General features: G+C 33.6%; 1 protein-coding gene across 1 annotated transcript; it reads left to right on the forward strand.

The window, feature by feature from the left end:
• The first annotated feature begins 4,651 nt into the window (after positions 1-4,651).
• Positions 4,652-11,949, forward strand: LOC128263747 (zwei Ig domain protein zig-8). Its single transcript, XM_052998894.1, has 8 exons — positions 4,652-5,113; positions 5,182-5,297; positions 8,287-8,497; positions 10,175-10,228; positions 10,288-10,390; positions 10,450-10,637; positions 10,702-10,880; positions 11,813-11,949. Exons 1-7 carry the CDS (start codon positions 4,984-4,986, stop codon positions 10,836-10,838), a joined length of 939 nt encoding a protein of 312 aa, XP_052854854.1. The 5' UTR covers positions 4,652-4,983; the 3' UTR covers positions 10,839-10,880; positions 11,813-11,949.
• The last annotated feature ends 231 nt before the right edge of the window (positions 11,950-12,180 follow it).

Genomic DNA, 12,180 nt, shown 5'->3' on the forward strand with positions numbered 1-12,180 from the left:
GTACCGGTTCTGTAAAAATGTATTCTTTAAAAATGCATAAATTGTAAAACGTCTTAATCGTGTAAATGCTTTACTTTCAGATGATTTTTGTCACATTTCATCTCATAGTGAAAAAAAAATATCGAAAAAAATACGCGACCAAAAACAAATCCCTAACGAAATTTTCTTTATAAAAAGTAAAAAATTTAAGGTGAATAAATAATATTAATTTTTATACCTTTGCAGAGGGTATTATAATTTCAGTCATAAATCTCACGGAAACTTTCCTCTAAGCAATTAACTGGCGGATTTAGTTCCGGAAGCACAGAAATTTTTTGATTTAAAATACTTAGCGATAAGTTAAAGTGTAGATGATTTTTTTCCTTATCATTATTGCTTTAAAAATGTTGTTTATAAAAACATATTTGACCTATTACATATTCTTTTGTGATTACGTCTTAGAATCGATTCGATGCTAGACTTCGGCGTTTTAGCAATTCCGCCGCCCCTGTTCTAGGGTTGTCATGGTACGAAAAAAAACAAGTATTTTCTTGAAATTTATTTTAAGCACGCTTTTTTGTCTTTGTTTGAATATGGTTATATAGACATTCATTCAAAGTAAAATTTAAAAGTGGTTTTGTTCATATTACCGCTTTATTTAATGTTCTATTAGTGCAAAACGTATCTCGTTGGGACCTTTTTCATCGGCTCTTGCAACTCTGGTTCTCAACACTAATTGTGAAAAGTTACACTGACACTAGCAATTTTAATTTTTGTATTTGTGGCCGCCAATGCCAATTCCTTCGATTTTATGCGATAAACCAGTATACCATTTATCCTATTAGCTGAGGGACACCAGCGGGACATAATTTAAACGCTTTTTTTAATAGGGGACAGCTGCCAGTCAGCTGATCAGGGACCAAAAGAACGGAAATTTTCCTTTGTTAAAGGGAAATCCCAAAATGTTATCAAATTCATTTCTGAGTGAAAACCGGAACAGGCCTGAATATATTAACCAATTTAATTGTGCAGTTTTGTTTATAAAACATCAAAGAATAAATTCAAAATATAATTTAAATTTATAAATTATTTTGTTATTATACCCTTGCACAGGGTATTATAATTTCAGTCAGAAGTTTGCAACGAAGTGAAGGAGACATTTCCGACCCAATGAAGTATATATATTCTTGGTCAGCATCACTAGGAGAGTCGATCTAGCCATGTCCGTCTATCCGTCTGTCTGTCCGTCCGTTTCTACGCAAACTAGTCTCTCAAGAACGAGCCAGATCGGAAGACTACAGCATAAAGCTCCCATAGAAACAATCGGAATCAGAAAAATATCATCAAAATTGGACGAATTTATATAGCTCCCACGAGAACTCAAAATATTAAAAAAAAAACCAGAAAGGAAGCAAACTTGGGTAAACCGAAGTTCATATACCCTTGCAGCTATTGCAAAAATTAAATAATCTTGAAAACATTAAAATTATGAATTTCTTTGGTATATACTTAACAACATCGAAGACATGATGATTTGCAGCTGAATTATTCGACTATGGCTGTATATGACTATGGCGGCTATATGATATCGTTTTCCGATTTTAATAAAATTAAAAGCGTAGTTCTGAAGTGTCAAATTCTTAATAAATCAAAAATAATTTAAAAAATATAAAAGTTACATTTGTAAATAAAATTTTTTTTTTATATATATTTTGTTGTTTTTATGGGAACTATATGATATAGTCGTCCGATTTTAATGAAATTTAAAACCACGTAACCACGACTATATGTCGAAGAACTAAAAAAAAATATTAAAAAACAGCAAAGTTATACTTGTGTTTAATTTATTTTTCCGATTGTTCCTATGGGAGCTATATGCTATAGTCGGCCGATCCGGCTCGTTCCGACTTACGTACTACCTGCAATAAAAAGACAACTTTTCATACAGATAGCTTTAAAACTGAGAGACTAGTTTGCGTAGAAACGGACGGACAGACAGACAGACAGACGGACGGACAGACTGACATGACTAGATCGACTCTCCTAGCGATGCTGATAAAGATGTCTTCTTCACTGGGTTGCAAACTGAAATTATAATACCCTCTGCACAATATACAATACAACTTGTATTCACAGTTGTAATTTAACGAATTCAAAAAACAAAATTCAATTCTTTTTGCTATGCTTTCCTTACACTCGTCCATGGCGCAGTCGTCTTACGCGGGAGACCCGCGAATTCGATTCTCACCGACGGACACATACAACTGCAAGTCTATGTAGATATTAGAATTTACCGTAAGAACTAAATTAAATTATGCTATCCCACATTTATCTTTTCAACAGTTCCAAAAAAAAAATACATTTCTACGAAAGCAAAGCAAAGCTCTTAACAATACAAAAAATATAAAATCATGCTGAAAAAAAATTGAAACACATTTTTTTATAATTTTGTCATTTTTATAGAATAAAAATTTGACCTAAAATATTTAGAAAGTTGATTTACTCTTCAGAAATATCTATACAATTTAGTAAAATTTTTTTTTAATGCTTTTAGCCCTAAGTTTTAGAAAGGAAACGCCATTAATATTAAAATTTATTTATGGCAAGTTTCTTGTTCTAAGGGTTAGTTTTATTTTGAGTGCGTGGACGGCAGAATAAGTAGTGAAATTGAAGTGACTTGAAGATTTGCACCATACTTTCTAACTCTCCTAAACCCAGAAAAAATATTTTCCTAAAATTTTAGGAATTTGTGTTCTATTGCCTAAAATTTGTACTTTAGGTAACTGCTGCCTAAAACATGGCATACTACATAAAAAACCATGTTTTAAGGTAACAAATCTAAAGAATCTCCGGCCTAAAATGGAGGTCAAATTCCTAAATTCCTAAATACAGGCAATAATTTGTTTTGGCTAAGTAATATATATACATTGATTTTAAAGGTAAAAATGGACTCTAAACATTTAATTTGAGCAATCATTGTTAAGATGTGACTTCAAAAAATCATTTACTTATTTTAAGCTTTCTAATTTATTCAAAAATATTTTTCTTTATTCTTTCTTCGTAATGAACCAATATCGTGGGAATTAATCTTAAGTTGCATTAATCCGTTATTCACAATTTAAACTTTATTCTATTTAAAGTTAATTTTTAATTTAATTAAGTAGAAGTTGTAAATAAAAATATAATAGTATAAAATATAAAAAGGTATACCAGCGACCAACGACTTTATTAAAAATGAAATAAAGGATATAACCAATTCATATAATTCAATTTAATATGTATTTGTAAATTTGTATGCTTAGTTGTTTTACATTTTTTTGGCTAAGGACTTAAGTATTTAGGTTAACAAAATGTTTCCCAAATAAAAAGTTGTTGGTTCAATTTTTTGAACCAAAAAAATTATAGCCAGCTGAAAGTGAAAGTCATCAAACTTAGATTTAAAGGCAAATTACTCACAAATTAAAACTATTTATTTACATTTAAGATATACCATTCATCTAGAAGTCGTTGACTTCAAAATTAAGCGTTTAAATTGCAAAGATATGTTAACTTCTCTGCTTTCAGTCATTAAAACTAAAATACATTACTCCCGGCAATTGTTTAAAATTGCAAAACATCGTGATAAATAGTCGTGGAGAGAACCGCTGAGAGTTTTTAAGCTCTTTAACAGGGCTCTAATTAAATTTAAAATTAAATTTATGTAAATTGCAAACATATGTAAACTTCTCTGCTTTCAGTCGTTTAAACTAAAATACATTACTTCCGGCAATTGTTTAAAATTGCAAAACATCGTGATAAATAGTCGTGGAGAGAACCGCTGAGAGTTTTTAAGCTCTTTAACAGGGCTCTAATTAAATTTAAAATTAAATTTATGTAAATTGCAAAGATATGTCAACTTCTCTGCTTTCAGTCGTTTTAACTAAAATACATTACTTCCGGCAATTGTTTAAAATTGCAAAACATCGTGATAAATAGTCGTGGAGAGAATTGCTGAGAGTTTTTAAGCTCTTTAACAGTGCTCTAACAGGTTAACAGGGTGTAGGGGTAAATGTCGTTGACTTCAAAATTAAGCATGTAAATTGCAAAGATATGTCAACTTCTCTGCTTTCAGTCATTAAAACTAAAATACATTACTCCCGGCAATTGTTTAAAATTGCAAAACATCGTGATAAATAGTCGTGGAGAGAACCGCTGAGAGTTTTTAAGCTCTTTAACAGGGCTCTAATTAAATTTAAAATTAAATTTATGTAAATTGCAAAGATATGTCAACTTCTCTGCTTTCAGTCGTTTTAACTAAAATACATTACTTCCGGCAATTGTTTAAAATTGCAAAACATCGTGATAAATAGTCGTGGAGAGAACCGCTGAGAGTTTTTAAGCTCTTTAACAGGGCTCTAATTAAATTTAAAATTAAATTTATGTAAATTGCAAAGATATGTCAACTTCTCTGCTTTCAGTCGTTTTAACTAAAATACATTACTCCCGGCAATTGTTTAAAATTGCAAAACATCGTGATAAATAGTCGTGGAGAGAACCGCTGAGAGTTTTTAAGCTCTTTAACAGGGCTCTAACAGGTTAACAGGGTGTACGGGTAAATTTGTGAAATTGGACATGCGCGTATATTTTAGGGGATGCGGGACATCTGAAAGTTTGCAAAAAGCCCGCTCTTTGTAATATTGTTAAACAGACGTTAGGGGTTGAAAAGAGTTCATTGCTGAAAAAATTATTGTCGATACCAAATACATAAGTGAAAGAGCTGAAAGCTTTTTAAAAATAAAACTTCAACTGCTTATCTTATTCAGGAAATATCATTTGAAGGCCAATTTAAGGCGTCGAAACTAAGTTTCCAAACATTAAGTTCTTCTCAATTTATAAAGTGTGCGCGGGTATATGAGCTTGTCGTGTCAACCTAAATGCATGTATTATGCGAAATATTCCTTTGATATTTTATAAATAGCTGTTAAAGTAAAGCCTTTTATTTTAAGGCTAATGAATTAATACAATATGACTCGTGGCAACAATGCCACCTACTCGGATAGTTCCCTTGTTAAAATCAAGCCTTTTATTATTTTGATCTTGAATTTTAACATATGCTTTCACCATATAAGCGCATCTTCATTTTTAAACCTGAACGGTAAGATGCAAACTCCTAAAATCATAATTTTTATTACTTTATCAAATATCGTTTTGTACCATTTGTAGATCTAACTAATTCCGATCGACCTTTCTTCGACGATATAAGCCCCAGGAATGTGTCCGCTGTCGTTGATGAAATCGCAATTTTGAGATGTCGTGTTAAAAATAAAGGAAACCGCACTGTAAGTAATCACAACTCAGTATTTTCTTAAATATTATTTGTTTAATTTACAATTGGATTGCCCTTGACTGCATAGTAACTTGAATGCCTAGTGTCCGTTCACTTTTGCCGAGAGTTTATTTCTTGTTAGCCACTAAAAACATTGTACAATTGTATTCGTGAAAAAGAAACTTAAAACAAATAATTTTCGATTGGCATATGCATTTGAACCCCTTCGTGCCTTACTCTTGCTACCAGTATTTGTTTACCTAAATAGGTATTTAACCTTTTAATCTTTAATTCTAAATAAATATAGAAATTACTAATAGTTGATTCACAACAAAGTGTAATATTAAATAACAAGATGACTAATTGTTTACGTATTAAAATCATTCATTGCATATATAGCTTCTTATTAAGGCGTAAGGTTAAAAAAGATGGGGGTCACTAAAATCGTTGGTCATTTGTAAACATATTTGGTAATCAACTGAAAAAAATCACCATGACAAAAAAATATAGAATATTTATTAAGACAACTATTTAAATTAAGTTCAGTTTATATAAACAATGTCAAAAAATGAATACTTATTTATTTCATTTACTTATTTATTGATTTACATTTGTACCAAGCACATTATTTTTTTACTGTGTGCTCGTGTTGTACGTATTTTTACGTTTGTTTTTGGAAAGCATCAATAATTACAAATTGCGCGTCTTGCCTTTTGATTAAAATACAATATATAATTCTCTATTATTTGTTTTTAACGCAGAGAAATATAATGAATCTATTGACATAGCAAGATCAGTCGTTCCGTTTCTACTCAAACCAGTTTCTCAGTTTTAAAGCTAACTAGGTGTAGGATCGAGAATGCATTTCAGATATCTGATCGTTTCAATCCAGCTAACAACATGCTGAGTAAGCGCTTTTGTGTTTTGACTTTCAAAGCTAATGCTCTCAGTATGGGAGTGATTTTCTTTTTATCCTTCGATTAAAGCGCATTCTTCGGGCCAATTATGAGCTGTTTGGGAGTCATAAAATTTTAAAAATGGTTTTAGAAATAGCTTACACTTACCTCCACACCACTTTGTTCTCTTCCTTTATGCTATTTCTCTTTTCTGCTTTTACACAGATAAAAATTTACTTACTTAACATTATCGCTTTTGATTAATCGCCTTTGAACTGGAGCGCCTTCCGGCCAAATACTTTTTGGACGTTACCATTAGATAGTCAATCCCGAATTGGATAAAGTGTCGCTGACGAACTTGGTTTGATCGAACTCCCCCTTTGCCTGGTAGTTCTGCAAGGTTTGATTGCCTCTTTGTACACTTAGCTGTGCTGAGCCGGTCGAACATTATGTGTGTGCGTTTGGTAGCAGAGGTTATGGTTTCTTTCAATGGGCCAAGGGTTTATGTTGGAGCCATGGATTAGGCTATGACTGTTTTAGCCGGTTGCGCTGATGATGCGTCGGTTGAATGGTGAATTGGTTGCGGGTTTGATGCGCACTTAAACTTAACTGCGCCGCTGCCACCGATGCCCACGACGGAAAGTTGGCGGGAACCTACCAATGGGCACATGGCCCCTTACAAAACCCAGTTCTTAATGGCGCTACAGGATGGTGAGCAAGGAAGGCCTAATTTCTGTATACATAGTGACTGCAAAAACCAGGGGGCTCCAATAAAACACCAATCTCTGCCGCGCCTGGAACTTTGCGCTGCATTTCATTTGAGCCAACTTATACGCTGTTACCGTTTTTGCCCCATCGGACTCACAAATAGTTCTGACTATTATATGCTAAAGCTCAACTTAAGACATTTGTTGGGAACAGAACTTCGGAAGTCCCATGGGGCATGGCGTCCAGGGGCTGATGGCTGCCCATCTGAATAACTTCAATTTGCAGTGGAACGGACCTGTATGGCTACGGGACCAAAAGCAATATTCGGTAAAGTTAAACGACACACGATTTGGCTTGTCTATTTCAGGCAAACGCATTTAAGGAGAAGTCCAAGGTACCTATTTGCACTCGTCGCACGAGTTCGTTCTTGGCAGAGACTCGTATATGTCGGATCTTAAATTATGGTAGTCAGTGTAAAAGGATTAAATCAAAAGCGTGTACCAACAGACAATTCTTGTTCTGCACCTCTAACGGTTGCTTGTTAGTACGCTTTGTTCCGTCTATTCGCCAAATGGTCAGGATAGTTCGATGCGAGCATGAGAGAGAGATGTTGCGTGAGGTTAGTGGTTTGAGAGAGAGATGCGCACTACGATTGTTGTGCGTGTATGCTTGAGCCACTGCGAGAGACAAAGATACAAGTATGTTCGTTGCAGCATTTTCTGGAGAGCATTTTCGGTATGCTAACGAGCTGGCAGGCAGTCTCAAGTTGGCCATAAGACCTAGATCACTGACATCCGAAAGACAATTTTTAATTAATGCTATTCGATCATGTAATTAGCTCACCAACCATCTTAAAAATATTAGCAGTGCCACGCAATTCAAGATAAAATTATTTACACACCTTAAAAATACTATTACGTAAATTAAAGTAAAAATAGAAGGCGACTTAGGTAATTTTTTATGAAAATTAGTTTTAAGTATATTGTAACAATTAAATATTTGCAACTCTTAGTGACTAGCGCATTAACTTATAAGTTCCAAACTTGTAGCGTTAGGATGAAATTTTATAATAAAATACAAATACAAATAAAATATTATCACAACAGGACGCTGTCACCAGCACCCTTGCGGATGATGGAATCCAATGAGCTTTTGTGGGGGAATTGTTGCTTTGAAATTTGTGAGCTGAATAACGGGTATCTAATAGTCGGGGAACGCCATTATAGCATTCCGAAATTTTCTTCGCAACTGGAAAGAATATAAAAATACACAGCTTAAATTTCTTTAATTCCTGGTATTTCTCCGTATTGACAGATTGATTTTTGCCCCCTTTACAAACACATCTTTCTATAACCTGACAATATTAATATTATATTCAAAATTTTTTCAATTTCGTAGGTTTCGTGGATGCGCAAGCGGGACCTTCACATTCTTACAACAAACATTTATACGTATACTGGCGATCAACGTTTTTCTGTACTTCATCCACCTAGCAGTGAGGATTGGGACTTAAAGATTGATTACGCTCAACCACGTGATAGCGGCGTCTATGAGTGTCAAGTGAATACCGAGCCAAAAATAAATTTAGCAATTGTGTTGGAAATAACAGGTACATATCTTAAAGAAAATAAACTTTTTTTCCTACGTATTCATAAAATGAAATCTGGTTAATTGGTTTTTTCTAATTATTAAAAGATTTAATATGGTTCGTTCGACTTGAGATCCTAGTCAGAAAAGGAAACTATACTCTCCAAAGTAATTTCATAGTAAACCAAATCCCAGATCATAAGTTTTTTACTGAAAAAAAGTTGGCATGACGATTTTAGATTACTGGAATTTCGAAAAGTTCCAATTGTATGTAATAGTTGCCAACCAGATGTCACAACTAAGTTTTCCCTTAAAATATAGATGAGTGAGTACACAAGAATACAATTAAGAAAATTAATAACAGAATGGCACGTTCGGCACAATATAGAATACTACAACTTATAGCCTAGGTACATCTAGGCCCAAGGCACACTTGGGTAGTGTTATTACGTTAGAACAGAGTAAAAATTGTTTACCGATACATATACCTGCAATAGAAAAACAAGTTTTGGGGAAGTTTTATGCAGATACCTTTAAAAATGAGAGACTAGTTTGCGTATAAACGGACGGACAGACGGACGGACAGACGTCCGGCCAGACGGACGGACAGACGGACATGGCTAGATCGACTCTCCTAGTGATGCTGATCAAGAATATACATACTTTATAAGGTCGGAAATGTCTCCTTCACTGCGTTGCAAACTTACGACTGAAATTATAATACCCTCTGCAAGGGTAATAATTTGATAGTTCAGATTTTATTTAATTTGGAATATGATTTACTATCGCTGCCTTAGGAACGATCGAATAATTGAGCTGAAAAGCATCATAGGTTCACCTGATGTTACCTAAAAGAACCCTTGTAGCCCAAGTACTTGGCCTTACCTGTTTTTTTGCTTGTTTTTACTTTAAGGAAGTATAATTATTTAAGTATTCCCTAAACTACAAAATCACTTAATTTCTGAGAATTCGACAGCAATTGAGGGAACGACCCAATTTTCAAAGCGGTGTTTATTCAACAGCCGTTACAGCTATTGGGTGTCAGTTGACCTAGCTTTGTGTTTCTTAGCTCTTGTTTGAATTTAAGTAAATCCTAAGAAAAGCTACCATACGAACTCTTCGGTTTATTATCAAAAAATAAATTCATTTATTTGCATAAATTTTTGGTGGTTACTTTCACGTTGGAACCATTGCTGCCTTCTTGATTTGAGTAAAAAAGGAGCGACTACCCAACAAAAATTTGCACAGCCTCTGGGTTGCTAAACAAGCAAGTTGAATTTTAGAGATTCAGTCGTTTAGGGAAATCCCAAAATATAATAACCTTTGGCAAATAAAAATAAAATGAAATGAAATGAAAATTCTTAAATGATTATTTAAAGAAGTAGAGGTAGAAAAAGAGAGAACGAGATTCGAGTTTCCCGACATTTAGATTCCCGTTACTCAGCCAACAAACTTCTGTCGAACTAACCAACACTAGAAACTAACTAAAAAAAACAAATCTCTAGCTTTAATAGTTTTCGAGATCTCTTTTTTCATACAGTCGGATATGGCTAGATGGACTCGGCTATTGATCCTGACCAATAAATCGTACATTCTTGAAAGGGTCGTAAACACATCCTTCTACCTGTTACATACTATTCAACGATTACAATATATCCTTTTTTCTATACGAGTAACGGGTATTTAAATTATTTTTCAGCTGATAATGACCTTCGGGACGTAAAAACGGAAAAGCGGTTTTACGATTCAAAAGGTAAAGCTTCTCTAAGATTTAAAAGTTTTCAACAAATAATTAATAATGACCTTTAAAAGCGGCTCGAGCCAAAATACTTGGATCCACGGAAATCCACGTAAAGCGTGATAGCACCATTGCTTTGGCTTGCTCAGTGAACATACATGCCTCTTCTGTCATTTGGTAATAAATTAAGTTATTGAAAGAAAGTTTTTAACGAACACCTTATAATCCGTTGAAAGGTATCATGGCTCGTCAATTGTCGATTTTGATTCACTCCGCGGCGGAATAAGTTTGGAAACGGAAAAAACTGACGTAGGAACGACCAGTCGATTGATGCTAACGCGAGCCTCATTACGAGATTCTGGAAACTATACTTGCGTTCCAAATGGAGCTATTCCAGCCTCCGTAAGGGTTCATGTATTAACCGGTATGCAATCAAAATACAAGTAGTTTGATTTCGATATTATACTAAATATTTCGAATTTTTACAGGTGAGCAGCCTGCAGCAATGCAAACTAGTGCTGCCATTGGGATTAGGGCTTACACTGCAATGATAACTATCATATCAGTTAAAATGTTGTTATATATTTCAAGTCTTAAAGAGCAAATGTATCGAAGAGAGAGATGACTAACTAATAATATTTCCGTAAAATTACATGACTAACTTAAGGTAAGTTTTCAAAGTCTCATTAAATTAATTTGGTCCAAAACAAGGTTCCGCTCTTAAGCTAGTTTTTTACAGATTAATTTGGTGTTACTTAATACGCCGGTATATCTTTAAAAATATTACTAAGAATACTAAAAGCGATAATCATGTTTGACTTGCAATAATTGATTTACATTTCATGGACTTTTCGTGAACAGGGTTTTTATACCCTTGCAGAGGGTATTATAATTTCAGTTGGAAGTTTGCAACGCAGTGAAGGAGACATTTCCGACCTTATAAAGTATATATATTCTTGATCAGCATCACTAGGAGAGTCGTTCTAGCCATGTCCGTCTGTCCGTCCGTCCGTTTGTAGTCTCTCAGTTTTAAAGCTATCTGCATGCAGGTACTACTATACAAAAAATTATAACTTTGCTGTTTTTTAATTTTTTTTATATACTATATATAGTACTATACTATTACTATATAAATATTTTAGAATTACTGTTTAAAATTCATCAAAATCGGACGAAAGCTCACATGGGAACAATAGGAACAAAAATATTTTTTTTCAGCTCTCTCATACTCTTTCTTCTCTTTCGTTCCAACCTTTCCTTAAACTATACTCAGTTGAACAACCACAGGCGCCATGCACATCTGATTTAAGTTTAAATGATGCTCTCCTAGTATAACAGAACTATCCTGTTTTTTTTTGGTTCCACGGAATGTTGACATTTAAATTCACATTTTCTTCTTCATTTAACCCACATGGTTTCAGTTAACTTCAAAATGATCGCTTTATGACAAATACATACTTCGTTATTTTCAAGTTATAAAAAAACACATTTTTGTTATAGCTGCAAAGGTAAACACTTCGGGTTACCGAAGTTTTCTAGCTTATTACCTTATTAAAATTGTAATTGTTATAATAATATTTCATTATCTTTTTGTTCTAGATCACAACGTGTTCCAAAGGACCCATTGTAAGAGAACACGCTCTATTCAATAAAAAAAATAAATGTAATTCCTATAGTCATATTAAATAAATTACTATTATAAATATTCAAGAATTATATATACTCCAGTGTTTTGCAAGGTGATGAATTTTTGGATCGCTGAACTCATATAAACATGTTATGTGGTATATACAGTAACAATAATAAATTCATCGATAAATTTACATACCTGTGCTCAGAGGATTCGTCTAATTATGATAAGCTCGTCTCAGTGTCACCAGATCTCGGAAAAGATCAACGCAAGTCGTTTAAATCAAACCAAGACTAAGGTTAGTAGAGTTAAGTTTCTAACCTCGTTGGCGTAGTAT

This window comes from Drosophila gunungcola, unplaced genomic scaffold (assembly GCF_025200985.1).
Source record: "Drosophila gunungcola strain Sukarami unplaced genomic scaffold, Dgunungcola_SK_2 000018F, whole genome shotgun sequence".
Taxonomy (NCBI): Eukaryota; Metazoa; Arthropoda; class Insecta; order Diptera; family Drosophilidae; genus Drosophila; species Drosophila gunungcola.